The following is a 24,076-nucleotide window of genomic DNA, read 5'->3' on the forward strand; positions in this document are numbered from 1 at the left end:
CGACGAATGCAGTTGTGTCTACAATATGCCTTCAAGCTGAAATCCCTGCCAGAACATCCCCACGCGGACATCTGTTTTTGAGCCAAGATGGGAAAATCTATAACACACGATGCACTGCCAATCGCCCTTGCGGCATTCGTGTTCAAGAGCTACTCAATGAACTTAACGTCTCGGTAAAGAAGATTGCTTGATCACCAAAGTAGCCCCTTCCATCCTGGCATGCGCAAACACCAGCATGTGACTTCTCGCTCAAGATTGCGACGAAGTCTAATACTCAATCTTCTGTCTACCTTCAACTCTATTCACAACACCATGCAGAACATTCTGACTTCTTGCCAGTTTACACAGACGGCTCAAAGTCAGAATCTTATGTGGGATCTGCTGCTGTTTTTCCAGATACTATATCAGAGCAGATACCCCTTGACTGCAGCATTTACACTGCAGAGCTGCATGTTATAGAGTTAGCTCTAGATCAATGAGCCCACCACAGGCTTTATCAGCCATGTCACCCACTAATCATTCAACCCTGTCCCGAAGTCAGCAGATAATATACATTCTCTATATAGGTGGATTTGATATCCGCTTCTGCTGAATCTCCAGTTACATTGGGATTAAAGGAAATGATTTGGTTGATACTGCAGCCAAATCGGCAGCCCTGACGGATAATTTTGACCTGTTAGTCCCCTATACAGACTACAGGCAAGTAATCGTGGTAACTTACAATCTCAGTTGCAACGCCTGATTACTAAAAACTAGGTCGAATTAAGCCTGTGGTCCAGCTTACGCAGGGATCACAAAGAGGAAGTTGTTTTTTGCTCAGCTCCGCATAGGACACTGTCATTTGACACACTCCTTTTTGCTGAGGGCTGATGACCCTCCAATGTGCGAGCACTACGACACCATTTTATCTATTCAGCATATTTTATGATTGTACCAGTTTTAGAAATGCTCATTTTACTGCTTTTACCCATCTGACTGAGCCATACACACTCAGTCAGATCATTAAATGACAATGTGTCAGCAGTTTTTAAATTTTTAAAATCGATTAATATATATACACTCATATTAAATATATATTTGCTTTTATCATTGTACTGATTTTATTTATTGATATGTCTGTATATATATGCAATTTTCAGCTAAGTAACATTTTTAAAAGTTACCAGTCTTATCTTTCTTGAATTTTAACCTTTTCATCGTGCACTATAACCTTTCTGTTTTTGCACCATAAAAATCAAAATCAGTCAATCAAGCCACCTCTTATGGCCACCATTTTGTATTATGATACCTTGAAACTTTTCAGATCCATGGGAATAACTCCTGAGTCTAGAGAAAAACTCATAATTAATATCAGTAGTTCAATGCACTCTCTTGCTGCCTCCTTCAAAAATTACTAGAGATATGCCACGTATCCTTACTTTTGTCTTCACCACGAAGAATTTTTCTCCTGATAAGAATCCAAAGTACTTGTTCAATTCCTCTGTAACATCTGCTTTTTTATCTCTTGCTCTAGACCTACACTGATTATTCTAGAATCCCTCTGACTTCTCTTTATTGTATTCACATACATGACAGGCTTCTTGTCCCTGATCTTTGCTCTCTTAGCCCCTGAAATTTATGATGACTATTTGCAACAGTGGGGAAAAAACATCTTATCTCCCTTCATATCGCAGAGTTATATGAAACTCACTCTACTTCTAACTCACAGGCCTACAAAATCTATACAGATGGATCAAAAACAGAGACCCAAGTAGGTGCTGCCGCAGTCTCTCCTTCATTCACCCTTCTGTCTCATTACTAACAGAATGCACTATCTTCACTGCCCAGGTTTAAGCTATAAACTTGGCTCTGGATCAGTTTATTGAACTTTTCATTACTCCTTTATTAATATACACGGACTCACTCATTGCTGTTTCTGCTCTAAGTGGTAATACCAATTCCACTCACCCTGTAATAAAAGAAATTTATTCTAAACTACCTACTTGCAGTAACATGAACCAAACTGTGACATTCTGCTGGCCCCCAGGGTATTCTGCAATAGCAGGAAAGGAAAAAGCAGATCTTTTAGCCAAGCAACCGGATACTACTATCTCACAGACCTTTCAAGTTATCCGTAAAGCATGTTATAAGAGCTGGTCAACAATCTGGAAATGTTATCCTGGAAACACTTTACTGAATAAAAGTAAACCCAAAGCTATGGCTCTCTAGTTTCCAGAAAAGCAGGCAAGTAGAAGTAATTTTAGCGAGGCTAAGGATTTGGCACACTGACCCGACTCATCTATATCTCTTTGAGTAACAGCACCCCACAATGCACATCATGTCATGTACAACTGACTGTTCATCATTTATTAGTGGACTGCCCTCACCTTTATAATATCCGCTCAAGCACATTTAAATCAATTACTATTGCACAGTCATCTTTAACATTATTACAGATCCTTGGTGATCCTAATAAGCAAGAACTGTTTAACTTCCTATATCATATAGGAATATATAATAATAAATTTAACAGTTATTACAACAAAATTAATATATTAACCAGTAGAAAGATGCAATATGGCCCTGGAAGCCTATGTGTCTTTAAATCCCACAACAACAACCTGAAATTAAAATCCATTCCTTTGCCTTTCTCCTGCTACTGCCTATCTCCTTATTATTATTTGAACTACAGTCACTACCTGCTAATTGTTTCTGTACTGTTAACCTTGTGATGTCATATTCATCACAAATGGTTGGTCATGATAACCTCTAGAATATTTTAGAGGATAGAGTTAACCTTTCTAGATAACCTCTAAAATTAGTCATTGGCAGATGGCAGTCTCCCATGATAATACACTTGCCAGTCTATTTCACTTCCACATTGAGGCTCTTATAATTCATATAGTCTTCTAGTCTCTAGATTATTACACGCATTCTCGTATCTTTCAATTCAACTTTCTCAAACCATACAGATTCTGTATTAGCATGTGTAATTTTTGAATCTTGGAAATCTTTTGTTCACTGAAGCTTCCTTTGATGAGAACGGTGGCTTTGCGACCCCTTCTTCCTTCCATTCTTCTTCTGAAATACATTGTACTTGACATACTGAAACTCACAGTGACCTATTATATCAGCATTACTTGTCCTAACCAAAAGTTTGAATTAACTCATTTATTGAAGAAGCTCCTAACATTACTGGAAATACAGTTAGGACTGAGTGTTCTCTTATAGTTCTACGAAAAAGGGACAAGGGTAATTATAGAACTATATGATGAGAGCGGTGAACTTTGCCACCCCTTCTTTCTTCTCTTCTCCTTCCGAAATACATTGTACTTGCCATACTGAAACTCAGAATGCCCTCTTATATCAGCATTAACCAAAAGTTAGAATTATCTCATTTATTGAAGAAGCTCCTAAAATTACTGGAAATACAGATAGGACTGAGTGTCCTCTTATAATTCTATGAAAAGGGGACAGGTAATTATAGAATTATATTACCTTATTTCTCTTTAGAGATAAAACCATTTCATCAGTGACTTTTCATCTGTCAGTTGGCCAGCATTTTATTTCTGCTCAGTTCTTCCCTAAAACCTAGAAAGGAAACATCATTTGAATTAAGAGTACCCTCAGCAATTCTGCCTTGGAATGTGTGCTATGGGCTATACAAGGAATGAAGTCATAATTAACAGCAGTGTTTCTGTTTCCTGCAGCTACTCCCATCAGATTGACACCTTCCCCTGTTCTAACTTAGTTTTATTAACCGTTATTAAAATTAAAAGTATAAAATTATCACTCTGTAGTGAATAGAACACTAGTAATATATTGATGTACTTGTAAAAAATATTCCTTGATACTATTTTAGAACTTGGTACTATTATAGAATTGCACAGTAATTAATAGTTAAAAGTAAGAAATGAAATTGAATTCTTTTGATTACTATTATATGTTCTTTATAATAGTCATTGTTGATATAACAATGGTTTTTCCTTGTCTAGAAATATCCTGTAAGTATGATAAGACCTTGGCCTATCATTTATCGCAGTAATCAGACTTGTCGTCCTGTTGCTTTAGATGTGGAAGGAGATATAAACAAACCAGTAAGTCCTAATTCGGGTATTTTGGATAATGCATACACTATAGTATTAGTATTAGTCGCATGGTGCAAGAAAGCCTATGGCTTATGCTACACCAACTAAAAAAAAAAAAAAAAAATCCAAACAAAATAATGATATAAACAAAAAAATAAAAATAAATGATAATAATTAATAAAAAAAAAAAAGGAAATTAAACCTATCAACCATGAAGGCAACTTATTCCAGTAATTTATAACTTTCTGGCTAAAATAAAACTTCCTGCAGTCTAATCTAAACATTTCCCCCCATAATTTGAATTTATGTCCCCTAGTTCTAGCATCATTTATAATCTTGAAAATTTCGGCCTCATTCATTTTACTGATGCCTCTCAGAGCCTTAAACACCTCAATCAAATCTCCTCTAAGGTGTCTAGTTTCCAAACTCTGCAACCCACATATTCGAAGTCTTTCTTCATAAGGACGCCCTTTTGTCGATCTCACCAGGCGAGTTACCCGACTTTGCACCCTTTCAAGAAGCTCGATGTCTTTCTTTAGGTGCGGTCTCCATACTTGAACACATATTCCAAGTGTGGTCTAACATAAGCCTTATATAATGGGATTATCACGTCCATATCTCTACTTGCAAAAGTTCGATAGATCATCGATAGGACACCATGGGCCTTCCTTGCAACCTGTTTACAATGCTCAGAGAATTTCATGTCTGACCGTATCGTAACACCCAAGTCCCTTTCCTCCAGTACTGGGTTTAGTTGAACTCCACCAAGTGAATAAGTTATTTTGGGATTATTGTTTCCCAGGTGTAATACTTTACACTTTGTTGGATTAAAGCAGAGCTGCCATTTTTCTGACCATTCCTGAAGTCTATCTAGGTCTCTCAGAAGAAGCTCAGCTGGACAGTGATCATTAACTACTCTACCAATTTTAACATCATCTGCAAATTTAGACATCATGCCCTCTATCCCTTCATCAATGTCGTTTATGAAAATTAAAAACAACAGTGGTCCTAATACTGATCCTTGGGGAATTCCACTTCTTCCATCAACCCAATCTGAGGAATAGCCATTTATCACAACCCTCTGCCTCCTGCCCTGAAGCCATCCTTCTATCCAGCTAAGGATTTTCCCAGTGATTCCAACCTGTCCCAGCTTATAAAGCAACCGTTCATTTGGGATTGAGTCAAAAGCTTTGCTGAAATCTAAATAAACAATGTCGAAATTATGCCCTAAATCCAGCTCGTGAGTGACCCTTTCGAAATAGCGAACCAGATTTGTTAAACATGATTTTCCCTTTACAAAACCATGCTGAGAATTCTTGAGAATTTCAATTCGATCCAAATGATCCTGAATTCCACCCTTGATCATTGCCTCCATGATTTTCCCTGCTACTGAAGTCAGACTGACAGGTCAATAATTTCCAATTTCACTTTTAGAGCCACCCTTATGTATGGGAGATACATTGGCACTTTTCCAATCTAAGGGAATCTCCCCAGATTCTAGTGATGCTCGCATAATTAGCCTTAATGGTTCAATGCACTTGCTTACCGCCTCCCTTAAGATTATAGGGTATATTCCATCAACTCCAGGAGCCTTACTGGTCTGTAGGCTCGAAAGTTTTTTCATTAAATAAACTTGCCAAATTTCAATATCATTAATTACATATTTTTAAACTTCGCTCCCACAATTTCCCATTGCCAGAAAAGGTTTTTCATTTGTAAATATCGATGCAAAGTAACTGTTGAGTTCATCTGCAATGGCAGCTGGAGTATTTAATATTATCCCCTTTTCCTTACGTAAAGGGTCCGATTTGGTTTGTCCTGCTCTTCTTGCCATTTATATATGTGAAGAATTCTTTAGCCCCCCCTCTTTGCTCTGTTTGCTAGTGATTTCTCGTAAACTGCCTTCACCTGTCGAACCTTTTCTGTGGCTCTATTACACATGACCTGGTAGCTATTATAGGCTTCAGTACTTTTTATTGCTCTGTAACCTTTCCATGCTACCTCTTTCTGCTCAAGTAATGTGGCAACTTCACTATTCATCCAACTTGGAACCCTCCTCGTGGAGTATTTTTTTCATGATATATACGCATTCAAGGCATCTGTGTTTAATGTTTTAAAAGCATACCACAGTTCAAATGTATTCATTTTCTGCACGATATTTACCCAGTTAATAGAGGCCATGTACTACCTTAAGGCATCGTAATTTCCTTTTCTGAAATTAAAACCCATTCCTTTGCCCTTTACTTCTACTACCTCTCTCGTCATCATCCACCGTAGAACTCCGTGATCACTTCCTCCTACTGGTTCCTCTACTGTCAGCCCTGTTATATCATCTGATTCATGTGTGATGATGAGGTCTAGGATATTCTTTTCTCTAGTTCTTTCCCTGACATGTCGATACAAATAACAGTCATCTAGTTGATTTAACAAACGTCCTGTTCAAGAGTTCTATACAAATGTCCTGTTCGGTAACATTCTCTTATCCACCCATGCTCAACCAATGGAACACACACACACACACTCTCTCTCTCTCTCTCTCAGGTTAATTAATGACGCCTCTATAACAGCGTCTCTCCACTCGTTGTCTCATCGACGTACTGTTTCTGCTCTCTCTTATGTATTTAACATGGTCCGATAATTACATACAAAAGGTTTTTTTTTTTTAAATTTTGAGGTTTTGTTTTTATCACTCAGGTGTACATCAATTTCAGATTTGGTATTTTGCATGTGGATCTACCAAATGGTATTATGAAAAAAATAAGTTTTTGTGATTTAGTCTGTGATTAGAGAATTGACAAGTGCAGAAAGAAACATGAAATATAATAAATTATCACAAGTTTGGCATTTAAGAGTTCAGAGTGTTAGAAGATATGTGCCAGGAGAGGTAGGGACACTAATTTCAGATCTGATTTCTCACAAAACTAGGAATATTCTTGACTGTTAAAACTAGATGGCAATGTCAGAAAGCAGAGTGAATCTACAGCAGTCTTCCGTGAAGTAATTGGAATTAGATGGCAGTGGTATCTCATACAGTTCATTCAAAAATAAACTCCTAATTGCAGGAATGTTTGTAAACATAACTTATTGGCAAACAATTCCCAGTTTATATCTTAATATAAAATGCTTGTGTTGCCAGTGAAATTTAATTTGATGTCCAACGTATGGAATTAAAAATTCCTGTGATAAAAGTTATGCAAAGTACTGACTTCTGAAACAAAATTGTGTAGCTGTTTTAATGTAGTTGCTTACCTACATGTATATGTTGTTAGTTAAATTAAGACAGTTTTATTTTTTAAGAATGAATCAGTTGTTAATTTTGTGTCGGTGTCAAACTATTCAAAACAGTGAAACCACAAGAGACATGCACATGCAGTCTGAAAAAGATGTAGGCGTTGTTTCATCATAATATTTAATCTCATATTTAAATAGGTGAATTTTAAGTTTTTAATCTTTAATTAGTATGATTTGCTAATAAAAAAAAATGGAATCAGTTGTTAAAAGAAAAAAAAACAAATAAATAAATAATAAATAAGTTGGTACCCATAATGTAAATGTGTTGATTGGAGCTTTGATGTTCCAACTGGTAGATGACTTTCATCAGCCTTGTGAAATACCACTACTTTGCTTATTGGAGGCTTGAAGTGGTGAAACCCATGTTTAGTCTCTAGAGCAAAGTGTCCAGCATCCCCCTTCCCCCATACTTCTCCTTCAATCCATGCATGGTACTAAGTACTATAGGTTTTGATTCCTTTCGTGCTTGGGGTTTTCATAAAAAAAAAAAAATTAGCAAAGTAATTTTAGAGCCGTGCTGGAGTGGGTATGAAGGACCAAGACAGTATAGATCTGAATTGGATTTGCTATAAAACCACCATCATGAAGAACAAAAATTTCCCTGATGAAATTTCCCTCAATGTGGTCACGAGTATGTGGTTAGGGGACCTCCCAGTTATGCTGCTGGCCTTCCAGATTGACATCACTGTTATCTAACACCCATATCTTGGCTCCAGGGTTACAGCACTGGAAACTGGTATGTGCAGCTGTGCGCCGTGACCCGCGGAAACTTAAAAGGGCGGGATCATGGTGGTTGATGGGCTTGATATACCACTTTGGACCCTGCTTCGACAAGACGGGTGGTCCCGGGTCGGCCCGACTGGGGTCAGTCAGCGGTGATTCTTAATGCTTGGATCACCTGCATTCCAATGCCTCCCTCCCTTTGGCCTGATATGGCATCAAGGCTTATTGGAAATGTGGGTATGGTGCTTGGGAAGAGGACAACCCATATGGGAGTGATCACTTCCCTGGGGAAAATCTGCTTACACAGTGGGAGACAGTGTCTTCCTTTCAGATTGCCACAGTTGAAGATTGTTCTGGATGACTCCAATACATTCCAATGTCAGACAAATTTTGACCGTAATGCAGTCAGTCAGGAGCCTATCAATGATGCCGTCATGTACATCACAGAAAATTTTTTTCCAAGCAGCTGCCAATGCTATTCCAAAAACATCCACTTTGTTTCCACCTTTTCCCAAACGATGGTGGAATTCACAATACACAGCAGCAAAAAATATGCTGAAAACAAAGCTTGGGGGATATTACGCTGACATCCTAACACAGTCAATCTTATAGCCTTTAAACAGACCCAAGCCAAAGCACATTGCATTTGCTGTCAGAGCCAAAAGGAATCATTGACCCATTTTACATCATCAAAGAACCAGCCCACCAGTACTAAGGTGGTCTTGGATAAAATCTGGAAAATGAAGGCAAAATATACATTTCACTCTTCATTGTTCCTAGAATATAATGGATTCACTATTGCAGAGCCAACTGCAATAGCCAGTGATTTTTTTTATTTATTTATTATTATTTTTTAAATTCTTCTATTCACCTATTTTCTTTAGTTAAGACTTAATCAAGAGTACAGAGCCTGTCAGTTTTTAAGTTGTTATCCATATGACATACAAGGTGGATATACATTATTCAGCTGATTATAAAGCTTGATTAAAATTTTGTTGTAATAGTTATTCTAAAAGAATTTGTTAATATACTTAATAAAGCAACCCAAAAAATTTCTTATATCACTACTGCACTTCGGTAAACCTTCGGTAGCAAATAGAATATCAAAACAGTAGCCGATTCTATTCCAGGAAGGTGCCTCCGTAGCCAGGTGGGAAGAAGCAGCAGTGCATAACGCACACTTCTTGATTAGACCGGGGTTCGATCCCGTCACCACCAAATACGGGGATGCGGAAAGATCAGGGAATGATCATCGCATATTCCCGGAGCAATATGGCCTTAGTTGCTAATGCTCCTAAAAAAAAAAAAAAAAAAAAAACCAAATATTCCAAGAAATGTAAGTCACTATCTATTAAATTCAGTCTTTTAACTCTGATTTTGTTCTCTATGCAGGCCCATTTAAAGAAATCCATGGGTGTGATATCGAATGAGGAGGCCATGGAATGGGACCATCCCAGGTGATCCCTCGATTAAGAAATTTTTTATCGAGGAAATTGGGCACACGTAAGCACCATTGTGGTGGTACCCCATCCTGGTGATATAACACCACAGGTGACTGGGTATCTTCCAGCTCGTACAATTAGAGTATATCTAGGTAATTTGTGGAGTTCACAGTGTTTCTTTGGAATAAAAATGGCCAAGTTAACTGGCTGACAGAAGCTGCACGACACATATTTCCTTCGGGACTGTCAGACACGTGTTTACAAACTGTGTGGGGATTTTCAGATTCTCATATATGACAGCTGTCTGTTATCTTTACCAGGCAGGTAGAATGTTGCTTCATCACAGAAAATGACACTTTCAAAAAGGCGCCCATCTTCATTTAAGTTAGATTTTGATTTGTCACGAGGCTTAATTCCCTGGACATTTTGAACTTTGAAAGCATAAAATTTCAGTCACTTGCTTGCCACACTATGCAGTGTTGCTCACAGTCTTTACAGCTTCAAGCTTGCCTAGTGGACGATTTTGTAGAACTTCGGATAAACACTTTAACTGCAGATACATTTCATAATTTCCAAATCTTTATCTGTTGGTGCTGATAAAGGCCTACCTGCTCCTTATTAGTGCAGTGCAGTGCCAGTTTCTTAAAACTGTTTCAACTATTGCCCTTTTGATTGTTCCATAGGTGGATCTCTCTCCCTCTTGAATACCTCTTGTAAAATGTCCCTTTACAATCACTGGAGATTTGGTATCCTTCAGTCATAATATGCAGATTGCTTTATTCTCTACTATTTCCATTTTAATGATGTACTGTTGCAATGCTTGCCGGGATTAAGCTTGCCAACCGTCATGAGAAATGTTGCTTTAACTGCAGAAAACCGTTTTAACACGTAGGAATAGCAGAGATGTAGTGTGACTCAGACATGAGTCACACTACATCTCTGTGTTGCTAAATTTGAATATGTGGAATATGTTGTTTACAGGAAGGGCAGGAGAGGTGGAGGGGTTGTTCTCTTGGTTAAGAAGTATATTAAATCTAAGGTAGTGCATTCAGTAGACATGAGTGATGGATGCAATGTTGAGTCTGTTTGGTGTGATATAACAATTGTATCTTTCAATAGAAAACAAAATTGAGAGTGGGAAGGTGTTATAGCCTAAATGACTGTGAAAAGTATACCAAACAGCTATACAAGAAAATAGAGTGGGATAGTAAATCAGAATATCTCATAATGGGGAAGTTTAACCTTCGAGATATTGATTGGAATTTGTGGTTGGTTACTAACACACTAGCAAGACTTTTGTGGTTTTTTGGTTAACTGCTTTCTAGAGCAGCATGTTAGAGGCAACAAGAGGAAGCAGTACTCATGATGTGGTTATAAGAGTGAACCTTCGTGCATTAAGAATCTGCAGGCAAAAAACCCACTGGGGGCAGCAATCACCCAGTGGGTTTTTGTGGAATTCAATTGAATATACTAATGTGGAATTTAATTAAAGGCATAACTACTACCATGGGTAAAGGGAAAGGCTTTTGCTTTTGAAAGGATAACTACGCTGGTCTGAGACAGTTTTTTTAATTCTATACAGTGGAACTAGTTGATGATGTTACCAACAACGAATTCGAAATGGGAAGCATTCAAAGAATTATTCTTGGCAGTTACTAGGCTTTTCATACCAACTAAGAAATACTGTTCAGGGTTTAGTGAATTCCATTTAGTGAATCCATTTCGCCTACATAGATGTTAGACGACCTAATGTGACTCATGACAGAGAACAAAAATGCATGGGGTGCATATAAAGTACCAGGTGACAGAGACGGCTATTGTAGATATAAGATTTTTTTTTTTTTTTTAGGAGCATTAGCAACTAAAGCCATATTGCTCGGGGTTATGCGATGGTCATTCCCTGACCTTTCCGCATCCTTTGTATTTGGTGGTCATGGGCGCGAACCCCAGTCTAATCAAGAGACGTGTGCTACGCACTGCTGCTCCTGTCCACTTGGCTACAGAAGTGCCTAGATATAAGATATAACCAAGTCACAAAGAATGTTAGCCAAGAAAAGGCAGATTACGAGAAATCTTTGGCATAATGTGCAAAGTAAAACAGTAAAGACTTATTTACTTATGTTAGCTCTAGAAGGAAGGGGATGAATCAGTTTTTTTTTTTTTTTTTTTTTTTTATGAAAACCCCAAACACGAAAGGTATCAAAACCTATAGCACTTAGTACCGTGCATGGGTTGAAGGAGAAGTATGGGGGGGAGGGGGATGCCGGAAACTTTGCTCTAGAGACTAAACATGGGTTTCACCACTTCAAGTCTCCAATAAGCAAAGTGGTGGTATTTCACCAGTTGATGAAAGTCATCTACCACCTAAACCTGGTCCACTTGAGATCGACAGTTTGATTGTTGATTTACCTGCTGAGGTAGTTAACATGCTGAATGAGTATTTTGCATCTACATTCACACATGAGAAATTCTGTAGGGAAGTGGAGGACAGAAGCTTATTTAACTCTAATAAGAAGCTTAATGATTTTGTAATAACAGAGAGGAGTTGAGGAGAAATTGTTAAAATTGGGGGCTTAGAGGGGAACAGGTATCCTGTGTGTTATCAGACACTCAGCCTAAAACACTGATGGATCCAATATCTCTCTGTTACAGAAGATTTAGGAGAAGTCCGGTTGGCCTGCCTCCCTAAAATCCACTCATGCACACCTTCTCGATGGTAAGCCCTGTTACGTCACTTAGGTGGCAACGAACGTGTAGAGTGGTTCTCTTCAAGACGCCTGGTCAGCGTGAAGAGGAAAAGACCAAACCCTCCAGCATATGACAGCACGACGAAACAAATGGCCCTCAGTCCCCAGCAGCTTTCACTCTCCCTCTTACGGCAGCGAGAGGATCAGAGTGGAAGCAGAGGGTGCTAAGAATCTCTAGGTACGACCAGGCTGTCATGCACAGAAACTGAACTTGGCGTGTTATAACGTAAGATCACTCATCGGTGAAGACAGGATATTAGAGCTGGAAAAGGAATTAGAAAATGTGAATTGGAATATCATCGGTTTGACTGAAACAAGAAGAAGAAATGAATCACTTATAAGTTTATCAAGTGGAAATCTGCTGTACACCAACGGAAACAGTGAAAGGAGTGAAGGTGGAGTTGGGTTTCTGGTCCATAAAGATTTTAAAAACAACATTTTGGAATTCAAAAGTACATCACCAAGGGTGTCAAGACTAATACTCAAGATTTCTAAGAGGTACAAGCTAAAGATTATAATGATTTATGCACCAACATCGAGCCATGATGATGAAGAGGTTGAAGAAATGTACACCGAAATTGAGAGTCTTCTAGATGAGCAGAAAACCCACTACACTATTATTATGGCAGACTTCAATGCTAAGGTTGGAAAAAGACAAAACAGTGCAGAAAGGGGAACTATGAAAGAAATTGGTGAAATTTCTTGGAATTGGTGAAAGAAATGAAAGAGGTGAAAGTGAAAGACTTGTGGAATTTGCAAAATCTCAAAGACTGTCAGTAATGAACACTTTTCAAGTGGGTGAACAGAAAGTGGACATGGAAAAGTCCGAATGGATTCATTACTAATGAAATCGACTTCATCCTCACTAACAGAAGATATATTGTGAATGATGTTACCGTCCTGAATAAGGTAAAAGTTGGAAGTGATCACAGAATGGTAAGATGTACACTTGATATAGATGTAGGAAAGGAAAGGAAAAAACTGACTCGAGTAAATAATACAAAGGTCTTTGAGATAACAGAGGAGGAGAAAAAGCAGTATGTACTGGAACTTAAGAACATGTTTGAGCTTCTGCAGACTGCTCAGGACCAAGATATCGACGAGGAATATTATAACTTTTTGAAAGTGATAAAGCCCAAGAAACCTATAGGGAAAAAGAAATCCAAAGAAGAAAAAATTAGTCAAGAAACACTTGTCATGATGAACCGAAGATACAAATGAAAAGCAAGAAAAACACTGACAGGGAGAAAATTGAGTATAATGAGTTATGCAAAGCCATTAGAAAGAGACTCAGAGAGGACATAAGAAGATTTAACACAAGAAAAGTAGAACAATCATTAAGGGAAAACAAAGAATTTAAATCAGCAGCCATGAGCAGTAATACAGAAAGACAAATGAAACTGAAGAATAGCGATGGTGTACTTATAAACAGCAGAGAAGGCATAATTCAAATAGCAGAAGACTACTATAGAGAATTATACATGGAGCAGTGGAATGATGCCAGCAGTGGGGAAGATGGATTGCAAAGTAGCAACACATACGACATACCCGATATTCTTCCTGATGAGGTAGAACATGCATTGAAGGAAATGAAGAATCAGAAAGCTCCGGGGGAAGATGAAGTTACTGTAGAGTTGTTAAAATTGGGAGGAAGAGACATAACACAAAAACTGGCAAGGCTCTTCACAAAGTACATTAGAAAAGGTGTGACGCCTAAGCAGTGGAATAATGCAATCATAGTTTTGCTGCATAAGAAAGGAGATAAATCAGAAATTGGAAATTATAGACCAATTAGCTTGTTATCCCACATCTACAAGTTGTTTACAAGGGTCATTACTAACAGATTAGAAAGAATACTTGATGAGAATCAACCGAAAGAGCAAGCTGGCTTTAGGACAGGATTCTCAACTATGGATCACCTTCACATAATATCACAGCTAATGGAGAAAGCAAATGAATATAAAACACCATTATGCCTGGCATTTGTGGATTATGAAAAGGCATTTGACTCCATACAGCAGAAGGCAATGTTTCGGGCACTGGAAAGACAAGGCATAGATACCCCATATATTATGATTTTGAAGAAAATATGAGAGTGCTACCTCCTTTATTAGACTAGACAAAGACAGTAGGAAATTTAAAATTGAGAAAGGAGTTCGACAAGGAGACACAATATCTCCGAAGCTGTTTACTGCTGCCCTTGAGGAAGCTTTCAGAAGATTAGACTGGTCGCAGAAAGGAGTCAATATGAACGGAGAGTACCTAAACCATTTACGATTTGCAGATGACATTGTGGTCGTAAGCCACGATCCCAAAGAATTAGAGGAAAATCTTAATCAGTTATGCACAGCTAGTAAGGATTTTGGACTAAAGATGAATATGGCTAAAACAAAAGTAATGATGAACAAGTATGCCACAGAAAGGGAAATAATGATTGAAGGAGCAGTAATTGAAAAGGTGGAGTCATATACTTATCTGGGACAAGTTATTAGCTGTAATAATGATAAATGGCTGGAAGTCAAGAGAAGAATAAATTTTGGATTGATAGCATTCGGGAAATATAGTCACATACTGAAGAGCAATATCCCAGTTTGTCTGAAATGTAAAATAATGAACCAATGTATACTCTCCACCATGACTTATGGAAGTGAAACTTGGCCACTCACCAAAAGAATTGAAGAGAAGCTGAGAACTACACAGCGAAGAATGGAACGGATCATATTGGGAATCAGACTGTTAGATAAGAAGAGAAACACATGGATTAGGCAACAAACTCAAGTAAAGGACATTCTTATCAAAACTAAAGAACTAAAATGGTCTTGGGCAGGACACATAGCTCGAAGACATGATGACAGATGGACTAAGAAAATAACAGAATGGTATCCAAGAGGAGCTAGAAGAAAACCTGGAAGACAAAGGCGGAGATGGATAGATGAAATTCGCGAGTTTGTGGGTAGTAAATGGATGGCCAGTGCTCAAAATAGAAGGAACTGCAAAGTTGCTGGAGAGTCCTTCATCCTGCAGTGGATTGAAAATGGCTGATGATGATGATGTTAAAATTGAACATAAGAAAGGCACCTGAATTGAGTGGGGTCTATCCAGTTATATTAAAGGAAGTAAGCAAACCCTTAGTCATAACTGTGAAAGCCCCCTTGAGCTCAGGGGAGGTCCCAATGGATTGTGGATGTACAAATGTCTCTCCAATTCACAAAGGGGATCATAGGATGACACAAGTAGTTACAGTCCTGAGAGTCTCTAACTTCTAGTCCAGGGAAAATAATGGAGTCACTGGTTAAGGAAGTGATGCTGGATCATCTAGACCAGATCATTAAGGGCAAGTTGCTACAATTGATAAAAACATGGTTGAGTGGGAGAAAACAGAGAGTGGTTATCGGTGGACATAGCTCTTCATGTACTACGTTATTAATGGAGTCTCCCACGGTTCGGTGTTGGGCCCATTGTTGTTTTTGGTTTTTGTCAATGATATTGATGAAGGTATATCAGGGTTAATGTCTAAGTTTGCCATTAATACGGAGTTTGCAGGGTTGTTAATGATAGTAATGTTAGTACACTTACTGCAGCAGAATCTGTAAAAGTTGAGCTGAAGGGCTGAGAGGTGGCAACATGAAATTTAACATTCACAAACGTAAAGTCCATCTGGGTACCAGTAACCCCCAGAGAAATGTATGAAGTGTGTGGTCACTTGGTGTAGTGGAGATTGAAAAATACCTGGGGGTAATTGTGCAGTCAGATATAAAGTTTTCTGAGCAGTCCAGACAGGCTGCAAGAGTAGCTCATGGTGTCTTGTCAATGATATACAGGAATTTTGTTAGCAGGGATAAAGTGTGATTGTTCCCTTCTATAAAGCAGTGGTCAGGCCACACCTTGAGTACTGTATACCTGTCTGGAAGCCTCATTTTATGAAAGATGTAGATCTGCTGAAATGAGTACAGAGAAGTGCAACGAGAATGGTGTTACCAAGAAATGCTTAAGTTCTGCAAATTGCAGCTTCTGGAGACTAGCCACCTATGAGACGATCTAATTGGAAGTGTCAGGCCTTGAATGGCTTGAGCAAGCTCAGTACTAATGGGATTCTTTCTCCTGCTCAGATTACTTATGTGAGGGGACATAAATTCAAATAGTGATTTTCTAGGCATATCAGCTTAAAGTAATGCAGATAATTCTCAGGCAGTTTGTGGTATTTTGCTATTACAAAATGCCTGAGATGAGGACTGAAGTTGCTTTAGTCACTGAATTGTGTCACTTAATGTTAGGTTGGTGGCATAACCAGGACAGCAATTCATTCCTTGAATAAGCGTTGCAGGATGTACCATTAAAACTATGAGAATTCTCTGTTCTTTAAGAAATAAAAACAGATTGTGCACTGCACAGGTAGATGAGCTTAGAACCAGAAAATGCTTGTTTTAAATTATTTATTTATTTATTTTTTTTTTTTTTTGAATGATAAATTTTGTAATGTATTAACTTTTAGTAGCCTATCTAAATTAAAATAAGATATTAATTCTAGATATGTCATCTTGTTTCTTTTGTTTTCTGTGTGATTTGTTTTCACTAACCTTCATATAAAATTTTATTAATTGGATTTCTTAGTTTCTTGATTAATTTCACCCATTTTTTTTTTTTTTGAAGGTAATAGATATTGCAGATAATGCCAATCCATGGACCATCTTTCTTGAGACTGTCGAGCCTGATTCAGGTGCTGACTCCTTGCCAGAATTTGACAAGGAAAGTAAGTGGTATTCATAAGTGCCAAATGGTTTTTCCTAAGTGGCATTGATTTTAATTTTAAAAAGCTATTTAAGCTGTTTCAAAGTTGCACTGAAAAAATATATTAGCTTATTCTGTAGTTCAGAGGTTCCCAACCTTTCTTGGTTCATGGCGCCCTTACTGTCCCAGTAATTTTTTCACGGCACACCTAGGCCAAAAGAAATACCTAACACAGTGGTTTTCGACCTTTTAATATATACCTATATGATAATTTTATTCTTTTTATAGAGGTTCTAAATAAAGAACAATTATAGATCACCACAAAATTAAAAAGATACGGTACAATGGATATTGTACCGTACCATTTTATACTGTACTCTTTTATAATGAAATAAATATATAGATTTCAAAATAATAATAACTTTAAGTAACTTAAACCCAAATTACATGCACCCGGTTGAAAACCACGGCTGTAGCTGAAAATGAGGAAAATGTTTCCAGAAGCAAATGGGAGGTGTCTAGTTTTTGTATTCTACAATTTGCAGAGCCAAAGCCTTCCTATGAGGTTTCTTTTGTGTCCCTGAATAATTTATTGATCTTGTGTGCATATGTTCTAGTGGTTTACCATCCTTCCTAAAATGAGGCTTTGTGACCTGTTTGCCGTATTCAACATGTGGGGTCCTAACCAATAATAATAATATTTATACATTGTATAAGGCAACGGGATAATATCCTCCTATCCTTGTTGGAAAAATTATTGTGTATATCCTTCACAGAATTGCCAGAGCTGGCTTAACAGCTTGAGTGCACTATTCAGGGAGATTCATATCACACAGTACAATTGGCAGATTGCATTTATCAAAGTTAATCCTCCGTTAACTCTTCACAGCACATATGCTTAATTTTTTAATTTCTGAGATATTAATCATAAATGACAGAAGTATATATAATTACAATTTTTTTTTTTTTTTTTAATTTGTGTTTTTAAATTTAGGTCATAGAGGGTTGAAAAATTTTCTTGTTTGATATCTTGGAATATCTAGAACAATGCAACCCATTTTGATTTTGAACTGAAAATTCGTTCTCTTTTTTTTTTTTTTTTTTTTTTTTTTTTTTTACAAATCTGAATGAAGTGAAGTGTTGCAATCAATAAAGTGGAATACAAATCAGTAATTTCGTTTTCTTCTTTCTGCAAGGGAAAACAATCCACAAAGAAATGGTCACTGTTTACGGAGAAGACTGTCCAGGTTCATGTTGTTGAACATTGGTGTAAACAGTGTGGAATAACCTCAGTTCACAATCATCAAATCCCCCAGATGCCCACCAACTGCTGTAACAGAAAAGTGTTGCAAAAGTTGAGGCATTAATCCTGGAACCTTATTGTTAGTATCAAAGAACTATCTGCTAACTAATCTTAGCTAAGATTAACATAAGTGCTAGTTGTATATGAGTAAATTGTTTGATATATGGGTTTCCTGGCTTCTGTTCCCTTACCAGAAAAAGGAAAGGGCACAATGTGCACATGAAATGTTGTCAGTGTGCCAGGAAAACAACAGGTTATTTATTTATTTATTTTTTTTTTTCAGACTAAGTTACCATTGGTGAAATTTTGTATGTAGGATCCCAAAACTAAACAAAAGTCAAAACAGAGAAGGGAAAGTTGCAATCAATTACTGATATGGTGATGCTGTCAGTTTTTTTGGGATCAGCATGTTGTTAATACTAACAGATTTAGTGACAAATGGGCCTGGAGTACTGGGGTCCATAGTTTAACAGATATTTATTTAAAGTATACCCAGTATAAAATAAAATAAAATAAAATATTTCCAGAAGCTTTCGGAACTCGTGTCCCTTTCTCAACTGACAGAATTTTTGAATACATTACAAGCAAAGTGTGGCACGTTACTCATTCGTCATTGTTGTAGCACGGACGTGTGCTGCCTTGCGCCAGTGATCATCCATCAATAAAACGGTTGTCTCCAGGATTGGATGTATACGCATGCCTTTCTGGCGATTTAATGCCTTAGGGTTGTTCATTATGTTTAGTGACTCTAGCCATAGGCGGTGGCGAAAGTGTCGCGCGTGGTCCACTATCTCAAAGTCGCGCTTGGGGTCAAGATCGTGGTTGGTAGCCCAAAAATGTTCTGCAAGCGCGGACTGGTCAGTTTCGGCAAGCCGGATTGCTCTGTCGTGTTCCGTGAGGCGATCCTGGAGACGTCTCGATGTCTCACCTACGTAGCAACTGTTACAGGCCCTACAGGTGATACGGTACACTACATTGCTGCGTAAGACAGGTGTGACAGGGGTCTTCACACTGGAGACAAGTGAACGTAGGTTCCTACCTGGTAATTGTACACATTTTATGTTGTAACTTCTCAGGATCTTCGAGATACGTCCTGACACTCCTGGATAGTACAGAATGTAGGCGGATGATATGCCGACTTGCTTCGGAGGTCTTGGGTTGGAAGTAAGTTCTTGTGCCTGTAACAAGCATCTGTTTAGTACATGGGATGGATAACCACATCTGGTTAAGTCCGCCTTCACACGGGAGATCTCGTTACGTCTAATTGTGTCGGTGCTGGAATGGCTCCAGGCCCTGGAGAACAGGGTGCGGGCAGTGCTATTGAGATGGCTTGGAGCGTGGCCGGACCCGTAGTTGGTGAATTGACCGCACCACATGGGTTTTGCGGTCAATTCACCAACTACGGGTCCGGCCACGCTCCAAGCCATCTCAATAGCACTGCCCGCACCCTGTTCTCCAGGGCCTGGAGCCATTCCAGCACCGACACAATTAGACGTAACGAGATCTCCCGTGTGAAGGCGGACTTAACCAGATGCGGTTATCCATCCCATGTACTAAACAGATGCTTGTTACAGGCACAAGAACTTACTTCCAACCCAAGACCTCCGAAGCAAGTCGGCATATTATCCGCCTACATTCCGTACTATCCAGGAGTGTCAGGACGTATCTCGAAGATCCTGAGAAGTTACAACATAAAATGTGTACAATTACCAGGTAGGAACCTACGTTCACTTGTCTCCAGTGTGAAGACCCCTGTCACACCTGTCTTACGCAGCAATGTAGTGTACCGTATCACCTGTAGGGCCTGTAACAGTTGCTACGTAGGTGAGACATCGAGACGTCTCCAGGATCGCCTCACGGAACACGACAGAGCAATCCGGCTTGCCGAAACTGACCAGTCCGCGCTTGCAGAACATTTTTGGGCTACCAACCACGATCTTGACCCCAAGCGCGACTTTGAGATAGTGGACCACGCGCGACACTTTCGCCACCGCCTATGGCTAGAGTCACTAAACATAATGAACAACCCTAAGGCATTAAATCGCCAGAAAGGCATGCGTATACATCCAATCCTGGAGACAACCGTTTTATTGATAGATGATCACTGGCGCAAGGCAGCACACGTCCGTGCTACAACAATGACGAATGAGTAACGTGCCACACTTTGCTTGTAATGTATTCAAAAATTCTGTCAGTTGAGAAAGGGACACGAGTTCCAAAAGCTTCTGGAAATATTTTATTTTATTTTATTTTATACTGGGTATACTTTAAATAAATATCTGTTAAACTAACAGATTTCTTCAAAAGGGCTGTTCTCTGATGACGAAGTATTATTCCAACATCCTCAGTAAAGCTAAGTGTTGCTATAAAACAAAACAGATGGGAAAGGTTGTCAAAAGGTGTGTGTGCCTACTCCACAATAATGCCCCTGCTCATTCCTTGCATGCTGCAGTGAGGTGTGTCCGTAAATTTCTGTGAAATATATTCTTATCCTCCTTATTTCTCTAATCTTGCACTGTGAATTTTTTCTCTTTCCTGCCTTGAAGTCCTTTCTTCGGGGAAAACATTACTGCCAATTTGTTTGAAGGATCAGAGGACGTTTACAAAACTGGCCTGCATAAGTGTATTGGGAGGTGGCAAAAATGTGTCTTTTTGCATGGTGATTGTGTTAAAAAAGTGTAATATATGGTGTTTGTTTCGGCCTTCTGTCAAAACTACTTCTCGGTGAATACAAATCTTTTTTGCACCCCACTCATAAAAAGGTGATTGTATAAAACAGTCCTCAATCATAAAAATCTACATTCCAGCACCAACAATATTAGTATTGTTCTGCTAAATGATTAATACAAATTTCTGAATTGTGAGTAACTATTGTGGTATAGGACATACTTTGGCATCATTTTGACTGCAGCTTCAGTTCCAGGTTTCACGATGACTGCCTCATTGTTTACAGGATGGAATTTATTAAAATGATATGATTTCAATTTATGGGGAGGTTTTAAAGAGTGCTTTCTGTCTGCAGTTACACTGAAAAAGTGATCAGTGTCAAATCATAAAACTTGTGCTAATGTGGAGAGTGATTTGATAAAACAGTTATGATGAAACCATTAGATGGAACACAGTCCTGCAGAGTCCTTTTCAGCATCCTGCAAAGGTTGGAGGGCAAATGCTTTGTGCTGTTCAAATCACAGGTTTCTTGAGGATATTCAAGCAGGTGCTGAGAAACATCACCCCTTTATTTTTTTGCTTCGATTAAAGTATGAGGCAGGAAATGATATCCCAAAAGTATGAACACACACGCGCGCGCGCGCGCGCGCGCACTCTCTCTCTCTCTCTCTCTCTCTCTCTCTCTCTCTCTCTCTCTCTCTCTCTCTCTCTCTCTCTCACAAATAAGTACAATATATAACACAATGCCCTTCTTTTAATACAGGTTGATATGTATGCTTGTTAGTATAACCAAACCTTAAGAGCTTTATCTTGTGCAAGAAATTTATTGAGTATCTCTACACAATAGTTACTATCTTTTTCAGTTCAACAAAGTTGGTCTGTTTTTTCTCAACTCACTAATACCTGCCATAGCAAGAATAACATTTTAAATACAAAACTTATAGACAGGATAGGAAGGGAGGAGGGGTTATGCTATTAGTTAAGTCATACATAAAATCTGAGGAAGTGAAGCCAGTCGACATTGCTGGACAGTGCAGTGTCGAGTCAGTTTGGTTTGACATAAGCATTGGGAGATCAAAATTGAGAGTAGGAGTGTGCTATAGGCCTAATGACTCTGATGAATATAAGAAGAAACTGTACAGGGAAATAAGAGTGGGCCAGTAAATCAGAGTCTTAAAATGGGGGATTTTAATTTTCCAGATATTGACTGGAATTTGGGGGCTGGTCAATCACACATTAGCAAGGCTTTTGTGGATTTATTGGATGATAGTTTTCTACATCAGCATGTTCGGGAGGCAACTAGAGGGAGTAATACACTTGATTTGATTATCACTAGTGATTCTTCATGCATTAAGAATCTGCAGGTAAATGAACCACTAGGTGGCAGTGATCACAGTGTGCTCAATTGGGATTTACTCAAAGAGGTAACTACCATTAGGGGTAAAGGGAAGGGTTATTGCTTTCGTAAAGGCGATGGACTGAGACAGTATTTAAATTCTATGCAATGGGACCAACTGATGATGTTACCAACAGAAAATTCAAAATGGGAAGCATTCAAAGGGCACAAAAGGTGATATAGTTGTACACGTTGGCACTAATGATATTAAGAGTAGGAGACCGGTGGAATTACTTAGCAAGTACAGGTCACTGTTGAAAAAAAGCCGTGAATTAGGGTTGAATTTGAAAGTGTCTGCAATACTGCCCAGGCACGATAGGAGGGAGTATATGATGAGAGCCTTGTCGATCAATTCGGCCCTGGAGGGATTGTGCAAGGTTCAAGGGGTTGAATTTTTTTCAGCCTGGTCTGTACTTGTTAACAGGAGAGACTGCTTCTACAGGGATGGGATACACTTAAATAGAAAGGGTGCAAGAATTTTTGCTGATGCTGTCGAGGCAGTGTTAGGTGGGTCGGAAAACTGTTAGTTGGGGGGGATACAAGGACTAATAGATTAACATTAGCCACTGGCAGAGGTGGAAGTGATTCTTGCACTGCTTCTATTGAAATGAGCAGAAGCCTGAAAAACAAGATGCAAGATATTTCAGAGACTGCTGAGAGTCATTGCGGTACAAGTAAACACATGGGTTGTGTTAGGGTAGCTAAGAATAGAAACAGGTGCATGCATACTTGCGTGTACACCAATGCTAGGAGTTTGGTAAATAAATTTGATGAATTTGAGGTATTGCTCAAAACATCAAAGGCAGATATTGTTGGGATATCAGAGACGTGCTATCACACAGATATAAGGAATGCGGAACTGGAATTTGGGGAATAAAATATGTATAGAAAGGATAGACAGGACAAGAGGGGAGGAGGGCGTTATGCTATTAGTTAAGAAACACATAAAATCCAAGGAAGTGAAGCCAGTCGACATCGATGGACAGGGCAGTGTCGAGTCAGTTTGGTGTGACATAAGCATAGGGAAATCAAAATTGAGAGTAGGAGTGTGCTATAGGCCTAATGACTCTGATGAGTATAATAAGATATTGTACAGGGAAATGGAGTGGGCCAGTAAATCAGAGAGAGTCTTATAATGGGGGATTTTAATTTCCCAGATATTGAGTGGAATTTGTGGGTTGGTCACTCACACACTAGCCAGGCTTTTGTGGATTTCTTGGATGATTGTTTTCTACATCAGCATATTCGTGAGGCAACAAGAGGGAGCAATACTCTTGATCTGATTATCAGTAGTGATTCTTCATGCATTAAGAATCTGCAGAAAAATGAACCACTAGGTGGCAGTGATCACAGTGTATTGAAGTGGGATTTACTCAAGTAGGTAACTACCATCAGAGGTAAAGGGAAGGGATTTTGTTTTCGTAAAGGCGACTATGATGGTCTGAGACAGTATTTAAATTCTATACAGTGGGACCAACTGATGATGTTACCAACAGCAAACTCAAAATGGGAAGCATTCAAGGAACTAATCTTGGAAGCTACCAGGCTTTACATACCAACTAAGAAATATTGTTCAAGGTTTAGGCCTAAATGGTTGTCAGATGAACTAATGAGACATGTGGCAGAGAAGAAAAATGCATGGAATACATACAAATTAATGGGCGACATGGAAGCCTATGATAGATATAAGTTGGTCTGTAACCAAGTCACAA

The 24,076-nt window shown here is 38.6% G+C and overlaps 1 protein-coding gene across 1 annotated transcript in view; it reads left to right on the forward strand.

Annotated features, from left to right (window-relative positions):
* Positions 1 to 24,076, forward strand: part of Usp7 (Ubiquitin-specific protease 7) — a 518,151-nt gene that overhangs the window by 391,938 nt on the left and 102,137 nt on the right. The window contains exons 19-20 of the mRNA XM_090378438.1: positions 3,975 to 4,076; positions 16,921 to 17,020. Of these exons, the coding sequence (XP_090234564.1) occupies positions 3,975 to 4,076; positions 16,921 to 17,020 (202 nt within the window). The remainder of the gene's footprint in view (positions 1 to 3,974; positions 4,077 to 16,920; positions 17,021 to 24,076) is intronic.

This window comes from Mastigoproctus giganteus, chromosome 7, assembly GCF_048544385.1.
Source record: "Mastigoproctus giganteus isolate SK-2022 chromosome 7, ASM4854438v1, whole genome shotgun sequence".
NCBI classification, from domain to species: Eukaryota; Metazoa; Arthropoda; class Arachnida; order Uropygi; family Thelyphonidae; genus Mastigoproctus; species Mastigoproctus giganteus.